At 38.8% G+C, this 24178-nt stretch overlaps 2 protein-coding genes across 14 annotated transcripts in view; one reads left to right on the top strand and one right to left on the bottom strand.

Annotated features, from left to right (window-relative positions):
- LOC113609141 (torsin-1A-interacting protein 2-like) overlaps positions 1-16064 on the bottom strand; it is a 38406-nt gene extending 22342 nt beyond the window's left edge. The window contains exon 1 of one of the 3 annotated variants that reach the window (XM_027086172.1): positions 15965-16064. The gene's annotated coding sequence lies outside the window, so the exon portion shown is untranslated. Of the gene's footprint in view, positions 1-4172; positions 4253-11336; positions 11431-15964 lie in introns of those variants that run through there. The other 2 variants (XM_027086174.1, XM_027086171.1) reach the window with 2 other exon arrangements.
- Positions 15005-24178, top strand: part of TOR1AIP1 (torsin 1A interacting protein 1) — a 51765-nt gene continuing 42591 nt past the window's right edge. For 4 of the 11 annotated variants that reach the window (XM_027086169.1, XM_027086163.1, XM_027086168.1 and 1 more), the window contains exons 1-3: positions 15005-16139; positions 17835-17909; positions 23786-23845. In XM_027086169.1, the coding sequence (XP_026941970.1) occupies positions 15647-16139; positions 17835-17909; positions 23786-23845 (628 nt within the window). In that variant the 5' untranslated portion in view covers positions 15005-15646. The remainder of the gene's footprint in view (positions 16140-17834; positions 17910-23785; positions 23846-24178) is intronic. The other 7 variants (XM_027086167.1, XM_027086164.1, XM_027086162.1 and 4 more) reach the window with 4 other exon arrangements.

Genomic DNA, 24178 nt, shown 5'->3' with positions numbered 1-24178 from the left:
GCTTAATTTTATTTTAGGACTATATATTTCTTTTTCCTACTCCTTTGGAACTTTGGGAATAATAAGGTCTGTATAATCATGGTTAATGTGGTAAAACTTTGAGATTTCTTGTCTCTCTTCTGTGAAATGGGTGCCGTATATATAGTTCTCCCATAATGGGTGGGATAACATTAACAATGGTGACAGCCTTCTAAAACAGACTTCAATCCATGCAGGGAAAAGCTTACAAAATTATTAGATAATATTCTTAATAACTAACCATAGGAAGTTGGATGAAATCCTTTTGAAGGCTGAAAAAGAAAACACAAGGGACACGTCTCATTGTCCACATCTGCCTTTATAGGCTCATATGCATTTTAAGTTTAAGAAGGCAATTAAGGCACGGTACTGAGCTATTCTTGGAAAATATATAGTAAATCAGTTGGAATTTACAGATGCTTTCATCATCTTTGTACTCCTTCATGACACTGAATGTAACAAGTAAACAAGGTAGGGTAGAGCAGGATGCATGGAACAACTAGACAGGCACCTAGGAAGTGCCACAGATCACCAGAGCACAATATATAGTCTGCCTTTCTCCAGTGTTCTTTTGTGAATTCTGAGGCCTGATCCTGTGAGAGCACTAAGGGACACTGGGGAAGATGTGAGTGTTAAAACTGTATAAAGATATAGCCTGGGGCTTCCCTGGTGGTGCAGTGGTTGAGAGTCCGCCTGCCGATGCAGGGGACACGGGTTTGTGCCCCGGTCCGCGAAGATCCCACATGCCGCGGAGCGGCTGGGCCCGTGAGCCATGGCCGCTGAGCCTGCGCTCCACAACAGGAGAGGTCACAACGATGAGAGGCCCATGTACCGCGGAAAAAAAAAAAAAAAAAGATATAGCCTGAAAAGCAGAGGGAGTTATAACCCTTAGCTGTGATCAGCCAAAGCATTTTCCTTACAGACTATCAATAGCAGCTGTGATTCTCAGATTTTAAAACGGCAACTTTAAAAGACAACTGAAGAGCAGCCTCTGCCAGTGCTGCAACCTGGGGTCAATAGTCTGATGGGAGCCCCGGATGGGGTGGGATAGAATCAGTGTAGATACACTGATGTGTTTTTTGAGGTTAGGTGACAGTATGCATGAAGATTACCAACTCAGCTCCTCAGGAAGAGTGAACAGAAAGCAGGGTTCCTGACCTTTGTGGTGACAACATAGAGTATAACAGATTTCCCTGAGGGTCTACTGTCAAGAGCCACTACAGTAAAAGTTTCAGTTGTTGAACTGGGAAATCTTGGATGTCTAGTACATGAAACAAATAGATGATGAATAAAACCCACATGATTGTGGGGTTTATCACAGAAGTTAGTAGTAAAGTTATATGACTAAGTCTGACATTGAAAAGGTATAGAATTTTGGGTTTTTAGAAAGAAAAGGGGAAATTCAATTAAAACCACAAGAAGATACTGTATTTCACATACACCAGACTGGCAAAAATTAACAAGTTTGACAATGTGGGCTCTATATACTCTAGGCAAGACTACCCTCCCCTCAAACTCCACATCTCTGTTGGCTAAAGCTCCATTCCCTAAGCTCCAAATGCTCAGAATGAAGGATGGCCTTCCCCCAACCTTCATTTCTCCATCTTCAAGAGTTAAGCAAGACTAGAGCTCCAAGTATTCCTGAATCAAGAGCAATCTAGTGTTCCATATGTTCCCGACAAGACCACCCCTCCCCTCATCCTCCAAACCACAATGGGCAAGAGGGGAGTCAAAACAGGGCTCCAAAGCACTAAATGCTCAGAATAAGATCACCTATTACCAGCCTCCTAACTCATTCCTTCCTGAAAATACTCCTGGCAAGATTCTCGAACTACCGCACCCCCCCAGCCTCACAAGCTTCACTACCATTATCTGCTTGAAAGCCTGAGGACCAACCAATCTCATCACACCTGTACCTCTTTTTATGTCAATCACCACATGGAGCCCAGAGCTTCCTGGTTATACTTCATCCTCTTATAGTCTCTAATCCCCATATGGCTCTGACAACAGTAAGATAATACCCCCTTCTCTTCTTTACTTTTTTTCCCATAAAACATGTACCATTTTGATATTAAATATTTTAGCTATTTGTCTCTACTAAAACCTAAACTCCAAGAGTAGGGTGTTTTGTTTTTATTTACTGCTGTACATACCCAATAAACATTTCTTGAATGAATAAATAATGAGACTATAGAGTAATTTGAATCCTTATACCCTAACACTAGGAGCATAAATTAGGATAACCACTTTTGGAATTAATTTGGCATTATCAAGTAAAGCTGAGGATGTGCATTTCCTGTAACTCAGTAATTACCTGAGAGTAGTCTCAGGTAACTACCCTAGAGAAAATTACACGTTTATTTAAAAACATGAATAAAAATATTCAAGGTAGTTCTTTGTATAACAGCAAAATAACAACCAAAATGCCCAAGACAGTAGAATGGATTAAAAAAATTGAGATAGTCCCACACAGACATAGATGAAACTCAAGAATATTGAGCTGAAATATAAAGAGCAAGTAGCAGAAGAATACACACATACTCACTCTCTTATATAGTTTCCATTTACATAAAGTTTCAATATATTGCTTAGGAATAAATGCAATAAAGCTAAAAAGAAAAGGATAAGTACAAGGATAACTATTACCTTTGATGGGATAGGGAAGGGAATGGGATTGAGAAAGGCATACAGAGTATTTCAAAGATAACTGTAAACATTTTTTCTTTGAATGGCTGGAGGTACAAGAATGCATCATAAATCATAATAGTTTACATAATCTCTATTCAGTATTTTATTTTTTTCTACTTCTGTCTTCATTTTTACTTTTTTTAACTTTTAATTTTTATTGGAGTACAGGTGATTTACGATGTTGTGTTAGTTTCAGGTGTACAGCAAAGTGGATCAGTTATACATCTACATATATCCACTCTTTTTTAGATTCATTTCCTAAATAGATCATTACAGAGTACTGAATAGAGTTAGTTCCCTGTGCTGTACAGTAGGTTCTTATTAGTTATCTATTTTATATATAGTAGTGTGTATACGTTAATCCCAATCTCTATTCAATATTTTATAATTAAAAAAAGAAAAGAGTGGAAAATAGCAGTGGGCTAGAAAAAGAAATTAATAGGCAAAACCAACTTTCACCCTGTGGACAAGAAGACCAGGAGCAGTTACTCTGCTCAGAGGCAAAGTGGGTGACTGAGGAAAACAGAAGTCCTACAGAAAGACATGGATCTTTGTTTTTCTCATAATATTGGAAGCAACTATCTCTTCATGGAAATAAAGTAACAGAAAATATATTGTAAATCAACTATACTTCAATTTAAAAAAATCTCTATGGAAAGAAAAAAGAAATAAGGTAAAAGAGGCCTACCTAATGTTAATTAATGGAATTAATTTTTCCATTAGGCTACCTAATGGAAAAGAACTTCACTTGGCCAGATATTCAACAGAAAAACTCCATCTCTGAAATAATACTTTTTTTTTTTTTTTTGGCCACGCATGGAGCATATGGGGATCTTAGTTCCCAACCAAGGATTGAACCTGCGCCCCCTACAGTGGAATTGCAGTCTTAACCACTGGACCACCAGGGAAGTCCCCAAGATAATAATAATAATAATAGCTAATACTTATTGAGCGTCACTATCTGTTCTAATACATGTAATACATTTTACATCTATTAACTCATGTAATTCTTACAATAATCCACTCTATAGTTAAAGAAACAGAGAGGCTGAGCAACTTGCCCAGAGCCACACAGGTCTTTGTAGAGAAATCAGTATTTGAATTCAAGAAGATTGGTTCCAGAGCCTGTACTCTTAACCACTATAAGACACTGCCTTTCTGAAGCAGTGACTGTTGAGTTTTAGAAAACCCTTTCATAAGCTATTTGCAAAGCTACAGGATACTCTTCAATTGTGTGTATTATATTAAAGTGGGGGTGGGAGAAACTCTCTCCCATAATTTTCCACTTTCACACAAAAAAATCCAGGATACATTTCAGGGAGTCCTAAATCCCCTGAAATTACATATAAAATTTTTTATGTACACATGTGCATATTTTTCTGGAAAGAGAGTACAGCTGATCCTTGAACAACGTGGGGGTTAGGGGTACCAACCTTCAAGTAATCAAAAATCTGCATGTAACTTACAGTCAGCCCTTCGTATATGCAGTTCCTCTGTAGCCATCGTTCTGCATCCTCGGATTCAATCAACCACAGACCGTGTAGTACTGAAATATTTATTGTTGAAAAAAATCTGCATGTAAGTGGACCCACACAATTCAAACTGTGTTGTTCAAAGGTCAACTGTACACACTTTTAGATTCCCAAAGGAATGGTTCAGAACCATTGGGCATGAATGCTTCCTAATCATTGTACCATCAAAGGCAATTTTTATTCCTGGCACCCCCCTCCCCAGATCTCAATACGGAAGGATCCCTGAACAACTACCATTCTTGTAATAACTTCGTTTTCTCATTTTATTAATTAGACATGTAGGTCTGCCAATCAGAACTTCTAATAAAAACAAGAAAAAAACTAGTGTTAATAGCCCTGATTTAGAAATTTTCAATATTTTAAATTACAGATAATATTCAAAATGCCTATAACATAAAGTCAGAGAGATTTCGGCTACTCTGGATTTGTTTCCTTCCTCAACTCCATTAGCTTAAGTCAAAAGTGGTTGATCTGGAAAAAAAAAAAGTGGTTGATCTGAGGTAAATGTATGATTACCACCAGGCTGGTAGAAGTGCAAAAAATACCTTGGGAACCACCATTACTCAACTGATTATTGTTTAAGTTATTGAGGAAACTGCCACGTACTAGGCCCAATGCCAAATACTATACATACAGAGAGAAAAATCTTACAGAGCTTCCAGATGTCGAGGGAATCCAGATTGGAACCAATGCTTTAGGTAAAGGCTAAGAGCTTTTCGATAGATATAAAAAGACTGCCTGTAGAGATCACAGGAAATTCAGGAAGGCCCACAGAAGTTGGAATGTCCTTATCTTCAAGCGAACCTTGCAGCCAACAACAGTGGGCAAAAAACAAATTTAAAGGGCTTCCCTACCACATAAATGCTATACAGTCATCTTTCAGTATCAGTGGGGGATTCATTCCAGGACCACCCACAGATACCAAAATGCAAGGACCAGAGGGACACTCAAGTCCCTTACATAAAATGGTGTAGTATCTGCATATAACCCATGCACATCCTGCTGTATACTTTAAATCATCTCAAGATTACTTATAATACCTAATGTAATGTAAATGCTATGTAAATAGCTGCCAGAGCACAGCAAGTTCAAGTTTTGCTTTTTGGAACTTTCTGAATTTTTTTTCACAAATATTTTCTATCAGATTTTTTTTTTTCTTTTGGCTGCGTTGCGTGGCTTGTGGGATTTTAGTTCCCCGACCAGAAATTGACCCTGGGCCTTGGCAGTGAAAGTGGCAAGTCCTAAGCACTGCACCAACAGGGAACTTCCCAGATCAGACTTTTTGTGTATGAGAACTAAAGTAAATTTAAGTTTCATCCTGTAGATTTATTAGAGGAAAATTTAGAAAATAAGCACTTTAACATCAAAATAGAAAATGCAGTTCTATTCAAACCAGTGAAATTTACACTATTAATGATGGCAGCTTAATACATATTAAATAATTATCAACTCTAAATATTGAGTCTGTATCATTCTTCGCTATTTCCTGAATTGATGTTAGTAAGCTAGCTCAAATCTGCCTCTGATAAACAAAAATTCTCTTGTTCTTTTTATTTATTTATTTAGAATACTTATTTATTTGGTTGCAATGGGTCTTAGTTGTGACAGCTGGGTTCCTTAGGTGTGGCATGCATGTGGTATCTGGTTCCCTGACCAGGGATCGATCCTGGGCCCCCTGCATTGGGAGCTTGGAGTCCTATCCACTGCATCAGCAGGGAAGTCCCTCTTGTTCTTTTTAGTGATAGGATAATATAAGTTTCAGATTGAGTCAGGACTGGGATGACTTCTCCAGGCAAATATATCACTTAAACTTCAGCCTCAGCCAAGTCCTCATATGATATATAAAATCAAAAGAACAGACACATAGAAAAAATATAAATGCTCTAAATTTTCTTGCATTTCCATTTTAAATATTTTCTCCCATGGAATAATTTATTCTAACACTACTCAATAATCAAAACTATTTTTTGTATGAGACAGCTTCTCTGATAAGTTTCACACACGAAGTGAAATCTCAAGAGCTTCATATTTCATTAACTAGTTCTGAATTTAGATGTTGGGAGATTAAGGAGTATGAAAAAAAAGAATCACTCTTCTTTTTAAATTCACATAATCTAAAATAATTCTTTGCTTAAAATATATTATGAAAATACATGCTCCTGAAAAAAGGTTTCAGCCTGTTTTGTGAGGAACTACTTTTAATTTGGCAGTCTTGAGATCACAGAGAGAAGGCACAATCTTCAACACTGTTGAGCACACACACTGTTCCCTCTTACGAAAATAGATAAGCCAAACAAAAAATATGATCTTGAGTCACCCAGGAGTTGAGAAACAGGGAACTCCCTGGCAGTCCAGTGGTTAAGACTCCGAGCTCTCACTGTCGAGGACCTGGGTTCAATCCCTGCTTGGGGAACTAAGATCCCACAAGCCTTGCAGCGAAGCCAAAAATAAAAATAACAAAAAAAAAAAGGAACTGACAAACATAACAGATGTGTGTGTGCATTGCTGGCATTCCATAAAGGGGAACAACTGGTTTAAAATTTTACTGGTGCACTTCAATCTACTTTGCCCTAATGGACAAAAGTCCATGGTTCAAATTCTATCTACAGTTTCAATTTAAAACACCAGCAGCCAAACCTTTAAAGTTAATATGCAGTTTTCAACAGTGAGACCTAGTGCTAAGGTTAGGTATTTATATACTTGTATCAGCTATTTGTGTCTGTGTTGAAAACTAAGTATCTAAGTCTTGCCCACGCCTCTGCACCATATCCATTGTCATAATATGCCAGGATTATTATTTTCAAGATTTCCCACTCATTTCCCAGTGTTTTCACTAAATAGTACTTATTCCATATTTTTGAAGGGGAGGTTGAGAAAGTACTAAAAACTAGAAACAAAAAGCACTCCACTTACTTTCTTAGGGAACTGTTTCTTATATAGGGACTGGATGTCTGGAACAGTTCAGATATAAATTTTTTCTGAGGATAGAGAAAAAATTTCCTTTCCTTCTTACCCTTCTTACTCCCTCGATTTGCATTTCACATTTAGGCTGACCCACGCAGAGGCAAAAAGCAACACACAAAGATCAAAGAGTTTGCTACGATTTCCAACAGTGGGTGGCATAACTGATTCCCAGTTTTAGCTCAACTCCTCTAATCATCTTTAGTATCTACAGGAAGCCAGCACGTTGTTATTAAATGTTTTATTTTGAACGAATTTTAAACTTGTAGAAAAGTTGCAAAAATAGTGCAGAGAGTTCCTTATACCCTTTACCCAGTTTCTCCTAAAGTCAACATCTCATAAAATACGGTTACAAAACCAAGAAATTAACATTGGTACAAGTCAATTAACTAAACTACAGACTGCTCGAATTGTACCAGTTTCTCCACTAATGTCCCTTTTCTGTTCCATAGTCCAATCTGGGATCCACCACTGCATTTAGTTGTCAATTCTCCTGAGTCTCCAATCCGTGACAGTTTCTGTCTCTAATTATCTGTGACTTTTCCTGGTCTTTGTGACCTTTACACTTTTGAAAAGTACTAGCCAGTTACTTTGTAGAATGTCCCCCAATTTGTGAGTAGAAAGATAAAGAGTTTATGCATTTTTGGCAAGAATAACACCACAGAAATGATGTTGAGTCCTTCTAAGTGCATCATATCACTGGGGTCATGATGTCTGTATGTCTTATTACTGGTGATGTTAACCTCAATCAGTTGGTTAACACAGTATCTCCACTGTCAAGTTACTATTTTTCCTTTGTAGCTAATAATTATTTTGGGGAGATATTTTGAGACTATGCAAATACCCTGATTTTCCTCAAAATTTCACCTACCAGTATTATAGGTAGATTTTATCTGCAATAATTACTATGCGGCTGTTTGTCTAATAGTGATTTTGTTTCCTTTTTACCATGTTTACTCATTGGAATTCTTCTCTAAGAAAGAGCTGTCCCTTCTTGAATTCTATTTATTTATCAACTATGTCAGTATGGACTCATGGCCACTTACTTTACTTTATTCTATGGGTTAAAATCCAGTACTACCATTACTCATTTTATTACTCAGGTTGTTCCAACTTTGGCCATCAAGCTCCTTCAAGTTCCTCCTGTGTCCTTTCAACAAGCTCCCAAACCTTTTTGAGCATTTACTTAATTTCAAGCACCACAAGATGTTCCAGGCTCACCTTGTATTTTCCCTGACTCAGACCTGGAATCAAGTACGTCTCAAAAAAAAAAAAAAAAAAAAAATCCTAGTTCCTTTTATCAGAGGATAGTGTTTAAAAACAAGAGCTGGGTGCTCATTGCTACTGGGGTTTCACCATCAGGTCAACAATTTGGACAACCCCCACTATTATTTGTTTCCTTACTAAACTCATTAGCTGGAAATCATTAGCATCACCTGGGAACCTATTAGAAATGCAAACTCTTGGGACCCACCCCAGACCTACCAGACTAGAATCTTTGAGGGTCTGGTGCAGGAATTTGTTTTAACAGGCTCACCAGATGATTCTGATGCTCACTATAAAATTTAAGAAACATGAAACACTGCTTTAATGAAGAAGAGTTAGCTTTCCATCACTATAAACCCTATGTTTACTATATCTATCCCTAATAAAAAAAGGGAAAATTTACTCTTAATAACTTGTGCATAAATTATATTTTTACTGCCACAACTAATAAAACTATAGGTGAATGCCTCATCTGTTAAGGCACTGAACACTTCCCTACTCTTGTTTTCCTACAAAATTTTTTTTACATGTGGTGGTCATGGTAGTTATAAAGTACAAATATTGTTACTCTTATACAAAGAAGTTTAAGTCAGCCTGCAGGACCATCTCCTGCCTACATATATGACTCAACATCCATATAGTGAATCTATAAATATGAAATCCTCCCAGCACAGTCCTCTAAAGTCAGACTGCCTAGGCCTGAATGACTGCTCCAGCACCTGACTTGGTGAACTCTGCTCTATTTCCCTGGTTTTCTTAACCACAAAATGGAATAACTACCCAGATGAAAGAAGCATTATGAGGGTTAAAGTGATAATGTGCAGCACTTACCACTATGGGGGCACAAAAGAAGTCTCAGGATGTGTTTATTATTATTTGAACTGTTAAGTAAAAGTGCAACTAGACGTTTTATTTTTCGGAATGGGGAAAGCAAGTGGACACTGTGCTAAAGGAAAGTTCTGCTGTTTCTTCACTAGTAGATCAAAATAAAGGCAGAACCAGAGAGCTCTATTTATATAATTAAAACAAAACCCTCAGAAGTTTACAAATTAATGTTTTAAATTTGCCTTTTGGCAAAAATGTTATTATATTTACATTATGTACACCCATGATCAAGAGCTAAAGAAGAGTATATAAAAATAAAAACAATTTGATTTGTTCAGGTAGTGGAATTATTGGTGAATTTTCTTCCTTTCTATTTTGATTATCAAAACCATGTGCCACTTCCTTTAATATTAGTAAAGAAGAAAGTAGTCCAATTAGTAATAACTGTTTCCACTTATTGAGTCCTTAAACCCATTTAATATTCCAAATAACCCTATGACTCTCCACTTTAAAGATGAGGTAATGGGCTCAGAGAGATAAAGCAACCTGCCCAAGCCACAAATTGACAGAACAGGAATTCAAACTCAGCTCTGACTCCGAAGTCTACGCTCATAACCAATGTTGGAGACATCTTTCTTTATTCACAAATGCTTGATTTGCTGTGCAAAACTTACGATAAAGTATAATCACTATATTGACTTATCTCTTGTGGGACACAGTAGTCATTATAAAATATAGACTATTAACAAAATTTTAACACAATTAAAATTCTAAATGAAAAACAGCATAAAGCAGACAAGGCTTCTCTCAGCAAACTTTCCTTCAGGAAATTCAAGTGGCACTTCAGAGAAATGTGGATTTCCATGGTATACAGTTTAAAATTACCGCCTACGCAAAAATAAATTACATACAAGACGCTATACATTATTTAAATACCCAATAATCCTCAAATAATTAGCTAAATTCTTGTTACTTTATTTATTACTTATAGAAGCTCTCAGGCTAGTATTATCTCTACACTAGGAAGAAAAACAAGTGAAGTAGAGCTGAACTGAGTCACTTATGGTTACGATAAACCAGAGTAAAACTGGTAATCAAGTTCTGGACTCTGCATTCAGCATAAGCATTACTCAGGAGAGACTCCCAAAGTTTTCACAGCAAATGTCAGTTTTCAAACTGTTCTAATCCACACAAAGGCTTCCAGGAAAATTTTTAGTTCCTCTACCAGTAAGTTCCTTTTTAAATTAGATTATTTCCCACTGACCATTTATATAGTAATCCTGTGCTTGAAAAACAAAACTGATAAATACGGATAACAGCCACAGCCCTAATTCTTAACAAACAGAGACAAGGAAAGGATCTCTCATATAGATCCAAAATAAAATGTTTTAAAACCTAAAGACAGGTAAAATTGAAACAGTGTGTTGAATCAGATTAACTGATTTCTGTAACTGTGTATAAAGTCTAACAATTAAGCACTACTGATTAAGTAGAGTAAACTTTTTTGAAGGAAGGAAAAAGGGGTAAACTTTCTCGGGTATGAAATACAATTGGGAATACATATATAATATGTAATTAATTGGTAATTGCAGGGTCTTACTAAAACTTCTCTCTTTTTAGCACCATAAAGGCTAAAAGGCAGGGGTGGCAAGTGAGCGATGGCGGGGCGGCGGCGGGGGAACACGGACACTATCTTATAAAGATTAAAAAGACGAATGATGGGATCCTGTTAAGCATGAAGGTAAAGGGAGTAATCAACACCTGCACTGGTAGATTTCCCGTTTACATTTGAACCTTATAGGAATTCTGCTTCTCGTCTCAAAGTCCAAACCAAACATTTATTCCCACCTTATTCTGTTTAATGTTTATATGATTCTGTTTCTCTTTTTTCACTCCAAAACAAAAATATACCTCCAACCTGCTCCGTTTAAGGTTTTTGCGGTAAGGAGGTGGGGGTGGGGAAGGACCGTTTCTGAAAGATATTTAAAAAGAAGGTATCAGATCAAATATTAAAACATGGAAAAGTTGTATACAAATTTTACTTACAAATTCTAGCGGGGTTTTAAATCGTCGACTGTCAATATCAGGAGAGCCCTTAGAGTGTTCTTTCTGCTCCACAACGCTGAGCTGCACCCCTCGGACGCGGCGGAACAGAACGTCGTCCCGTCCCTGCCCACGTGACCGCGACCTCCGCGGGGAGGGTAGGCGCCCGCGGAATGCTGGGACTGGTAGGCGCCGGCCCCTCCTCCCCGCAGGCTGGAGGCTGGAGGTGCGGTGAGTGCAGCGGCAGAACCGCAAGCCTCCCCGCGTTCTCAGGCTGCTACCAGACCCGGAGGCAGGCATCCCTGCAAGACCCTGGAGGACCCTAAACCCTCATAAAGACCTAAAGTTCATAGGCTCGAGGAACTAATGGAACCAACACAGTGAGAGGTACTAGCCAATGATACTGGCAAGCACCAGTCAGACTTGACTTAGAAGCCGGCCTCTACCATTAGGAGGTGCATGTCCTCAAAGGAGTTGCTTAATCTAAGCCCGAGTTTGCTCTTGTCAAATGCAGACAACGCTACATACATAGTACCTCATAGGTGGTTGTGAGTAAATGAGCTAATGTACATAACAGTGTCTACTAAACGACATTAGTAAATGATGAATAAAAAATAGCTATTATCTTAATCTATTAATTTTATAAAAATGAAAATTGAGAGATGGCAAGCAATTTACGCAAGAACACATAATTGGTTAAGGGCAAAGTCAAGTAAGTCTAAAAGTCCTGTTCCTGACCTGCACCAATTCAATACAACATAGAAGAAATCTACTCACATAAATCTCACTTCCCCTTTCCTGATTTTTCCCCATAACACTCCTGACCAACACACTATTGTACTTATTTTGATTTTTATCTGACTCCCATAGAATATAAAAGCCTAGAAGGCAGGGAGGGTTGCCTTCTGGTCTCTTCTTTTACTGCTGTATCCCCAGCACCTAGAACAGGGTTTGCCTAGTACATAGCACTAGCTCAATAATTTACTGGATTACTGATTCTTCATGTAACTGATTTTTTGGTGTCTTCACCTCTCAACCATCCTTTTTTTGGCAGAAGACACGGGATTTGGGAACATTCTTAGACGCTGTTTAATTGACTGCAATTTCTAATTCAACAAAGAATAAGTGGAAGACTTATATTCTAATCACTTCATTTCTAGACATTTTCATTTGTATTAACCGTCTTTAAAGTATTTTTTCTATCACTTGTGAGGATGGGGAATAAATGCAGCTAGCTACTGTCTTTACTTCCTCTTATTTAATATTTCAATCTTTTCCTTATTAAAAATAACAATGTTTCCTCCTTCTACTAAGATATAATCCCAAAGTTATTTCTCTGATCAAAAGTGTGGATATTATGTACAATTAATTGATAAATGCTTTCTCAGTAAACAACAGGATTTCTGCTTACCCTGAACAAAAAACTCATGTACAAAAATTATCTTATTGGGGTTTCCCTGGTGGCGCAGTGGTTGAGAGTCCGCCTGCCGATGCAGGGGACACGGGTTTGTGCCCCGGTCCAGGAGGATCCCACATGCCACGGAGCGGCTGGGCCCGTGAGCCATGGCCGCTGAGCTTGCGCGTCCGGAGCCTGTGCTCCGCAACGGGAGAGGCCACAACAGTGAGAGGCCCACGTACCGCAAAAAAAAAAAAAAAAAAAAAATCTGCTTTATTTAGAAATCCATTGTCAAGAACATTAGATTTCTAGACTTAGGCCTAATAGCTAGGTCCTTAAATTGCCAGTCATTTAACCTGAATTATAATTTTTTGTATATCTGTCTTCCCTAGTATATGGCAAATTCCCTCAGGGTAAAGAACACGCATTAATTTAATTCATATATTTATTAAGCATCTATTCTGTGTTTAATAAATATATGAATTAAATTGATGAGTACATTCTTTGTTGTAATCATTTCTTCTCTTGTTCTGTTTTGATTCACTGAATTCCTCTACATATCTCAAACTCCCAAAGTAATTGTTTAACATCTGGAGCTCATGCTTCCTCTCTTGGTATTGGCAGCCCAGCAATTCCCTTATAATATTAGCTATGAGTCTGTCTCTGTCTCACCTCTTTTGGGCCACCCTTGTAGTTTGGAAAACATCTACAGCAGAATATCTGGTTTGACAAGGGTTTACCTTTACCTCTCAGTTAGTGATGAAAGTTGGTATTTGTAAAGTTGCTAAGGCGTGGGAGGCACGTATGGCAGGGCTAGGATTATGTATCCTTATTACCTAAAGAGGGAAAATCCTAAGCAAATATATGTGTTAATGCTAAATTAAAGTTGCCGTTCCTCTGATTTTACTTCAAGCGTCTCATGATCTGTTTCTTTGAAAACCATTCCTAAACTCTTACAAGCATTTTTAATTACAAAATAACACATGTACTGAATATTCAATAATATATAGAACCTCCTGTCCTCTCTTTTTTAATATGTTCCCCCAAACTAAGTTTTACAATCTGTAACCAAGTTTCCATATAGTCACCTGTCCTGGTAACTGTTTTAAAGAGGCTCTTAATATATGCATTACTGTTCATAATATGAACTTTGTATATTAATACTATAAAGTTTTATATTCTTTAATAATTTCATCTATTACAGAACTTTTACTATTATATGTTAATAATGAGTAATATAGTAGGTACCCCATAAATCATTAGTTAAATAAAAGCCAGGTATTAACCAAGTATCAACACTTCTCAGCATTTTGTCAGAAAAGACTAAGTCCCACGAATCTTGCAAATATACTATCTAACTCAGGCTGAAGAGGGAGAACATGCTTTTCATTTTCCCTTAAGACAAAAGATTTTTTTAAAAAGTAGCATCTCCCATGTTGCTATTCCTTCAGTTTCTTCGTCTATATTGTATACAGTAAAAACAAAAGCTCAACTAAATGAATCTCCTCACAGGCAAAAACCTAGGTGATTCTCTAAAGCATGTAATTCCTCTTGTCTGTGGCCAAATTTTTGGACAATTAGTGAAAACATTGAACACCTTAAGATTTAATTAAATTGAAATCTGTCCCCAGTTTGGACAAATGAGTTGCTCAAAAACATTCTAAAGTGATTTTAAATACATGAAAGAATAAACAAATACCTTCAAATTTTTCAGGCTCATTCATTATAATTGCTATCCAAATTTCAACTTTTTAAATCTAGTCACTAAAATCAATTATAGAAAGCCGTCCAAGAAGTGTGTGTATATTTGAAGGCAAGATTAATCTTTTTTCAATAATTGTTCAGACTTTATACTAAATTAACATTCCTTCAGTGTGTCTAAATTTGGTTAGATATTTGCAGATTATCCACATCTGCAAATACGATACACAGAGGTGGAACATAGGCTTTTATCATGCTTTCTTATTCAGTAAACTAAACGCAGGAAAACCCTATATCAAATGCAGTATATCAAGTCATGCCCAGAATCAAAGTAAAAATAATGGATCACAAGTGAAAATTACAGTGCCGTCATTAATTAAAGTATTTGTTCATTTTTCACTGTCCATAACACAGCACTAGCAAGCTTTCTGAACAGTGCTGCTGGACTAGAGCTTTTATACGAAACCAGGAATAAGACTGCTTGCTATGCGCACATTTTGCAAATGTTAATCCACCCCAGTATGCCTGTAGATCCGATTTCGTACACTCAACGAGGGACTTAAAACTTAAGTGGTTAAATGCCTTCCCAAGGTCCTTGAAACTAAAATTTTCTCCAAGATGACACCTGCAAAAGTATCTTTCTTATCAACCCCTGCTAAGAAACACTCGGCAAGGTACGGCGGAGGCAGCAGTCGATCAGAGGCTGCGGGAAAACTGCGCAACAGCCTGGGGGTGAGGACCAAACTTCCCCTCCACTCCTCCTTTCCCAGGTTCTCGGTACTGGGGGACGGGCCGGACGTCTCCTGCGTGCCGGCAACAGTTGCCAGGAGCAGCGGGCTGAGTACCGGCACTCTGCCCAACCAGTGGTCTCTTCTCCGTCGTCCCCTCCTTCCCTCCCTGAAGGCCAAGGACAGCGACGTCCTCCTCCCTCTTCTCCTCCTCTTTGGTGCCTTCAGCCAGGAGGCGGGAGTGACCCGCGGCAGCTGACCCAGCACAGGCACTGCCTCTCTCACAGCCCTCAGAACACACGATGGGCCCAGAGGCGGGTTTGCAGCACAGCAGCGACGACGCAGGCGGCAGCCCCAGCGACTCTCAACTGCCTCCCTGACCGTCGACACCACTGCCGAACACCCGAAAAACCATCGCCACCAACGGCGGGAGACTCTACAGGCCCTCCAAAACACCTTCTCGATCGACTCAAGCTACGTCAACAACTATGGCAGACGAGGGGTGGCGGGCGGAGCCGGAGAGGGAAGGATGGGGGCTGTACGTCACGCCCAGGGCTCCGCTACGGGAGGCGAGGCCCCGGCTCGCCCCTCAAAATGGCGGCGGCAGTGACGCGCCTGCGTATAGATCTCCTACGCCGTCGCGCCACGGCCGGCGGGAAGTGAGGTTCTCAGAAGAGCCGCCCGAAGTGTACGGCGACTTCGAGCCCCGGGCGGCCAAAGAAAAGGCCCCGGTGGGAAGACAAATTCCGCTAGAAGAGTTCCGGCCCGATTCGGCGAAGGAGGAAGTGAGAGAACGCTCCTATTACCTTCGGTCTCGGCAGCGGAGGCAGCCGCGACTCCAGGAAGCCGAGATGAAGACGCGAAGGGCTACTCGCCTCCAGCAGCAGCAGCACTCACAGCCGCCTCCGCTGCAGCCGTCTCCGGTTACGACCAGGAGAGGATTACGGGACTCCCATTCATCCGAAGGTGAGGCCGACAGAGGTAACAGTCTCAGCCCCGAGCCAGGAAGGGAGTGCCGTGAGCGTGCGCGCGCAGAGGGCGTGTGCGCTTCGGCCGGGCGTGTGCCTTTCTGGACCTCACCCCCTCGGGGCTCCTCCGCCCGGATGGGCGTGCGACCCGACGCCCGGTCCGCCCCGACCGCTGGCGGGAAAGCGGCAGGGGCGGGGGCACTGGAAGGGAAGGCAGTCGTGCGGAGCTACTTGAGCAGAGCCGTGGAGCCGCGTGCATCCTTGGGCATCAATTTAGGGGTGTCAGGATTGCCTCTTTTCTGCAGGCTTGCACGTTGGGACGGCGAGTTAGGCGGCAGGCGGGACACTGAATCACTCCGGGCTGGGTTTCATATCGGTTCTCTTTGTCCTGCGGATGTTTCTACCAAAGCCACTTTCATTTCCTCCTTTAACTCTCAGAGGCCAGAAGTCCCTAGCTGAAAATTTTGCTTCTCATCTAACCTTCCAGTCTTTTTCCATCACTACCCAGGTGGGGAGAGAGGGAGGGGAATTTTGTGAGTGGCCGTTTTGAGGACAAGTGTAGTTGATGAATTGATTTGAGGGCCCACCCAAATACTTACACCGAAATAGGGTAAGGCAGTTAGTTATCCTGAACTTGAAGCTTCCCAGTGCCTGATAAACTTGAGCTGATCGCTCTTTCTAGAGTGTGGTGGTCTCTGGCAAAAATTCGCATGTTGGGGACCGTCAATGGTTAAGTAGTAGCCAGACAAAGCAAGACTTTTAATTAGTTGTCGTCTGAATGGGCCGCAAGGATACTGGCAAGGTGATTGTATAGTTTTAGGAAAGTCACAGATGAATCAGCTCCCTTAATCCATCCTCTCCCACCCTGCCCCCTCTCCCCTATCTAACACTGAGTCACAGATGAAGTTTCATGTTGGCTCCCCGTAGGGCACCTATGAGGTAAAATCGGGGGATTTGAATCATAATGGAATTACATAGTTAGTGATAGACCTTTGATGGATATGATGAAGAGGAGGTGGATTTTCAGTTTAGAGCAGAGTAATAGGCTGCACATTTACGAGCTAACACGTGAAGTGCTGCCACATTGGAAGATGTATTGATTTTGGAAACTATGTTAAAGATAATGTAAATTAGTATTGGGAGTAGCAATTCAAGACAGTTTAACCCATATATATGTTAGTTTTATCTCTCTTTTAAGATTGTCAACTTCTGAAGACAAAGACCCTACATATATATTTATGTATTTGAAGGACCACGTTATACTTCCGTGCTTATGTTCATTCTGTATCTCCAATATCTGGAAGACTGCTTTAGAAGGCAAAAAATATATATGTTAAATTGTATTGACTCTCCCACACAGGCTGGTGCAGTTGTATAAGCTAATTTTTTTTAACACATAAAGGATATACTTCTATTTTAGTAAATCTATAAGGATCTACACGTTTTTCATTCTTCTGCTTTAGCCCATCTTTTAAATTTTCTAAAGTAATGTAATTTTGTTGTAAAGCATCATTGGTGAATAGTTTATTTTTATATTGTCTTAAAGAGTAGTTCTGGCTAGTTAAATTCCTAAGTTTTGGTAAACCTAATAACACATTTCTGAAGGGATGAATTACTTGCATTTCTGTTTATATATTGCTGTTAATATACATAATCTCTACTCAGTTCACATATTCTGAATTTTAAAATTGTCATATCTTTTCTTTAGAGGATGAACCACCTTCACAAACTGTTTTAAGCCCAACCGTCTCAAAGAATACTATCAGGAGGACACAGACTCCAGGTAAGAAGAGTGAGTTTATTGTTTTCCTTACGTGGCTGCTTTTTTTATGTATAGATGATAGCCTGGTCTATCAAGGGTTGCAGATCATACCTCATTCAGGGTTTCAGTGAATCTTCTGTATAGGTTGTTTATTGAATTAAGCAATAGTAGGATGTGTCAAGAAAAGACAGGGCACATACCTGAGTACCTACTAAATACCATATACTTGGTGTATGTTAATTCATTCACATAACTATGCAGGATAGATGTACCCATTTTTTGGTGAGAAAACTGGAGCTCAGAGTAGCTAACTTTTCTCTAAGATTACTTGCTTGTAACTGAGCCAAATTCAGACCCAGGTTTGTCTTCTCCAAAGCCCTTTCATTTGCCCCAAGTACCTCACTGTCACTGTCCCGTGTAATAATTACTACTCAGTAAAGCTTGTTACGTGTTGAATGAATGAATATGTCACACTACTTTCCATTTGAAACGGATTAAGGGCTTCCCTGGTGGCGCAGTGGTTAAGAATCCTCCTGCCAACGCAGGGACACAGGTTCGAGCCCTGGTCCGGGAAGATCCCACATGCCGTGGAACAACTAAGCCCGTGCGCCACAACTACTGAGCCTGCGCTCTAGAGACCGCGAGCCACAGCTACTGAAGCCCGCGCACCTAGAGCTGGTGCTCCACAACAAGAGAAGCCACCGCAGTGAGAAGCCCGCGCACCGCAACAGCGAGTAGCCCAGCTCGGCACAACTAGAGAAAGCCCGCATGCAGCAATGAAGACCCAATGCAGCCAAAAATAAATAAATAAAATAAAATGGATTAAATGGTCTGCATTGTAAAATCATGACACAATATGGTCGATCTCAGTTTGATAATATATTTCATCAAATCTAAGATCTCATCAGTTGTAAGATATACTGTCATTGTTTTATGTACCACCTAAGAGGAAGAAATGCTGCCAATTAAACTGTAATATGCCTTAGATTTTATGATACATCCCACTTTCAGAGATGTTAAAGTGTAAAAATATTTGCATCTTAGTATCAATGTAACATGACAATAGGGTACATTTGATAGTCTACTTAACGTTTTAAAACCTGTTTAAACTATTTTGAAAAGCAAGGGAAAGGATTAAGTTGTCATTAACGCGTAACATCCTTTGGTTTTTAGTTCCATTTATTTTCAGTTTGCTTTTTTTGATATTAGGAAAGTCCACAGCAATAAATGATTGTAGCTATTGAAACTGATCATCTCTGGCTTTTTATTTTTAAACGCAAATCCTGACTTCTTTCCTTACCCATTGCTTCTAATAAGATTATTCCTTATAATTTAAACTGTTCTGTTCTCAGTTTAGAATGAATAAATATCTGGTTCAAGTTCAGTTCCAAATAACACACCCTTTATGCTTAATTCCTTGAATAGCCTATGGTACTGTATTAAGATTATAAACTACCTTAGGAAAATGCTTTGAGTGATAGGTGCTATAAACAGATTTTCCAGGCCATTGTTTTTTTAAGATTTGTTTATTTATTTTTGGCTGCGTTGGATCTTAATTGCTGTGCGTGGGCTTTCTCTAGTTGTGGTGAGCAGGGGCTACCCTTCGTTGCAGTGCATGGGCTTCTTATTGTGGTGGCTTCTCTTGTTGCGGAGCACGGGCTCTAGGCACACAGACTTCAGTAGTTGTGGCACTCAGGCTCAGTAGTTGTGGCTTGCGGGCTCTGGAGCACAGGCTCAGTAGTTGTGGCACATGGGCTTAGTTGCTCTGTGGCATGTGAGATCTTCCAGGACCAGGGCTCGAACCCGTGTCCCCTGCATTGGCAGGCAGATTCTTTTCTTTTTTTTTTTTGCGGTACGCGGGCCTCTCACTGTTGTGGCCTCTCCCGTTGCGGAGCACAGGCTTCGGACACGCAGGCTCAGCAGCCATGGCTCACGGGCCCAGCCGCTCCGCAGCACATGGGATCCTCCCAGACCAGGGCACGAACCCGTATCCCCTGCATCGGCAGGCAGACTCTCAACCACTGCGCCACCAGGGAAGCCCCAGGCAGATTCTTAACCACTCTGCCACCAGGGAAGTCCTTCTAGGCCATGTGGAAAAACCATATTCTTGAAATTTTATTTACTGGAGATTTAATTCATGTCCCTTATACTGGGAGGAACAAAAATCTCTCATTTTTAAAATCTACAGTAAATTTATAAAAATTATGGAGTTAAGTAAATTGATGTAATGAAGACTGTTGAGCACCAGCCTATAGACCCTTATAAAACGATTATAAAATACAATGTCTCGTACAGTCTTTTGGAGTTCACATTAGGCCTGTATTTAAGGACTGCTGTTGAGGTACATGGCTGCATAATGTTGTGGAAAGAGCACTGGACCTTGGTTGAATTAGCTACTCACCTTGAACCTCAGGCCTTTATCTGTATGACTTACCCAGCCTAACTCACAAGGCCACTGCAAAAATGATATAGTACTTGCCAAGTCAGTTTGTACCCAGTAAAACATACAGATATAAGGTGGGGTTTTTTTCCTCACAGCACTTTACAGGAGATATGAAGTTCATAAAATTTTGCTTAAGCATTTCTTTTATCTCAAGAAGCTTATGCTATAGTTGGTAACGGAAAAGACAAAACATTTCCCAGTATAGATGATAGATCGATGGAACTCATGCATAGATTACCTGGAATATATCGATATCATACTGTGCTACAATATAACTAGAAATAAGGATATGTGCATCTTTGGGAGACTTGAGATACTCGGGGTTCTCTTACTCTAAAAGGTGCTTTTAAAAATTATACTGCATCTAGCACTTGGCATGCTCCTGTATCATTCCTCTTAATAAAAGGAGAAAGAGTTTAGGGAAGTCATTAAATGAATGGTTATAAAGTCCTTCTAGCAAAGGAATTATTTAAACAGGAGTCAACTTTGATGGAAAACTGCTTTAAGTGCAAGTTTAAGGTAGGCCCTTCCTTGTTTGAGGGAATGTAAATTGGTGCAGTCACTATGGAAAACAGTTTGGAGGTTCCTTAAAAAAACTAAAAATAGAGTTGCCATATGATCCTGCAATCCCACTCCTGGGCACATATCCAGAGAAAACTCTAATTCGAAAAGATACATGCACCCGTATGTTTATAGCAGCACTGTTTACAGTAGCTAAGACATGGAAGCAACCTAAATGTCCATCAACAGCTGAATGGATAAAGAAGTGGTATGTGTATATGTATATGTGTACACACACAACACACAATGGAATACTACTCAGCCATTAAAAAGAATGAAATAATGCCATTTGCAGCAACATGGAAGGACCTAGAGATTATCATACTAAGTGAAGTCAGACAGAGAAAGACAAATATTATATCACTTATATGTGGAATCTAAAATATGATACAAATGAACTTATTTACAAAAAAGAAACAGATTCACAGACTTAGAAAACAAATTTATGGTTACCAAAGGGGTAAGCGGGGTGGAGGAAGGATAAATTAGGAGTTTGGGATTGGCAGATACAAACTATTATATATAAAATAGATAAACAACAAAGTCCTACTGTATAGCACAGGGAACTATATTCAGTATCCTATAAGAAACCGTAATGGAAAAGTATATGAAAAAGAATATATATATATAACTGAATCACTTTGCTATACACCAGAAACTTAATACAACATTGTAAATTGACTATACATCAATTAAAAAAGAAAAAAGATAGTCCCTTCCTTCTTGTAGAATCATAGACTTTCAGTTTAACTTTGGTATTCAGAGTTGTGCCATAATTGTATATAGGGCCAGTGGTGTGGTCTGAGAGAACTTTATCCAAAAATGTCCTTGAAACTAATGACCTAAAGCAAGGGGCCACTTTCTAAAACAACCTAATAAAGACAACTACATCATTTGTCATCCTGTTTTTGAAGTTGTGAAAAAATGTTGATTGTATTAGTTTAGAATACGGATATGGTTTAAACTCTGCTTAATGTTTGAAGTTTCAGAATTGCATTATTTTCACATTGAAATAGCCATTAGGTTGTTCAGTCAGTTCAGTCCACAATATCTATATAACTTCTTCTATGGCCAGGTTCATTCCTTTCATGAAACTAATTTCATAATCTAAAAATACAGTAGGAAAATTTCATTTACTTTTCCTAAAGTTAAATATTTTTAACAGTTATGGTTTCTGGCTAAATAATTATAGTTAAATATTTTTAATACCTTCTATTTTGTCATCAACATTTGATTCTTTGGCTCCTGTAGTTACAGCATTCATCCATTCTCCAGATATTATTGAGCACCTACTTTATACCAGTCCCCTTTCTAGAGCCTGGGGGTGCAGTGGTGAGCAAAAGCAGCAGACAAAGGAAGGAGATTGCTACTAAAGAAGGGTACTTGTTATTTTATTCTCTAATACCTCTCTGGGCTACTCTGTCTCCTTCAAGTATCTTACATAGGGCTATATATATGGTAGAGCATACAAGAAAAGCTCAAATGAAAAGATGGGGACTGAAATAGTAATTGATGTCTATAGAGTAAGTTAAGTTTTAGGTTTTAATTAAACCTGAAAAGGATGGGAATACAGAGGAGAAAAAGAGGAAGGTAGTTGTAATAATAAGAGTAACAGACATGTACAAGATTTCTTTTTAAAGCTGCTTATGTAAGTTCTAAATACCTGATATGTGAAATTCTAACAACTGATAATAATCTTAGAACTGGAAGATTTAGGGAAGTCATCTACTCAGAGTTTCTATCAGTGTAGGTGTCCCTCTGTTAACATGTATCTGTGCATTGTTGATCATCTGCAGTGATGTGGAAATCACTCCCTCACTCTCCATTCTGTTTTGGAGACAACACTTAATTTGGTTGTTTTTCGTTTTACTATTGAACTAAAAGCTACTTTGCTGTAACTTTCTCTTGATCTTAGTTCTGTGTTTTTGAGCTACACAAAGTCAATTTAATTGTTTCTCTACATCTCTGTCTTGAAGATGTACAAAATCATGCTCAGTAAGTATTTTTAGAACAAATGAATGGGTGTCCCTTCAAGATTTCTCTTCTTGATACTGTAAAGGGAAATTGGATTAAGTCAGTTTTGTGAAAACAAACATGGGCAGCCAGTGTAATGGCAGGGGTCAGGGATAGCTGGTTCGGAATGTGGTTTTTGCACTTCTCATACAGAGCCAAACATACTGCTTTTTTATAGAAACAAATGAAACAAAGCATAATATAACCCAAATTTAGATGTAGATTGCATTTTATTTTATGTTGTGTGAGGCTGTTTGAGGAAACACACCTTGGATTTCTAGGCTAACATTAATATTTTATTTAATGGGATTGGCTTCCTCATTAACCCTATGCCATTGAACCATAGACAGTCTGAAACCTGGCTAACATTAACATTGTTTTAAAAATTGGAGTTTGCATTTCCTGAACACACACAAGGTTAAATAATTGGAGGGAGTGTATTAAGTCTCAGGAAGTTAACCCTCAAATTAAAATATGACATAAATAATCCACAATTAGGGTATGCCACAAATGGGGTAGATAATTGAGTTGGTGCTATGGTACAGATTTTGGTTCTTAATTGAGAAATTTAGAAGAGTGTTATTTGATATTCCTTTCTTGTTATACAAATATGGTCTGGTGAGAAAAACTGCAAAATTTTCCATCAAGTCCATAAATTTTTTATAGCAGGAAACTTTTCTCTAGTTCACTATTGTATTCCCATACTTAGCAAAATGGAAAGCTCAGAAAAAACTTGGCTGACTAAATAGATGATTGTATAATAAATATGTTTGATATATTTTATATATGACATATTTTATATATGACATATTTTATATATGACATTCTAATATGTTTGACATTTTATATATTTTTTTAATGTTTTCTCTTCCTGTATTAGTGGTGAGTAAAGATCCTGTAATTGGCCTGTGTAGACCCCCTCTAAGAAGCTCAAGATCTGGTAAGAGACTGTTTTGTCTGTTGGTTCAACTTTCTTATATTTTTAAATAGAGTACTACATGTATTCATATGGTTCAAAATTCAAAAGTTTCTATAAATATACAATGAAAAGTCTCCCTGCCCCTTCTGACCTTTGCCCACCCAGTTTCCTCATCAGAGGCAACTAATGTTGTCAGTTTCTTAGGTATTTTTCCAGAGGTATTTTATGGGGATATAGGGAAATTCATGTATAAATGATATTTTCCTCTCTTTTTTTAACCCAAATTTTAGCCCAATAAATACTCCTTTCTGTACTGTCTTATTGTTTATTTATTTTTACTTAAAATATATTGAG

The sequence above is a fragment of the Aethalodelphis obliquidens genome, unplaced genomic scaffold (genome assembly GCF_003676395.1).
Source record: "Aethalodelphis obliquidens isolate GAN/ISIS:26980383/991018 unplaced genomic scaffold, ASM367639v1 scaffold55, whole genome shotgun sequence".
Classification (NCBI taxonomy): domain Eukaryota; kingdom Metazoa; phylum Chordata; class Mammalia; order Artiodactyla; family Delphinidae; genus Aethalodelphis; species Aethalodelphis obliquidens.
Note: the sequence above shows the minus strand (reverse complement) of the source record. Positions and strands in the feature narration are given on the sequence as shown.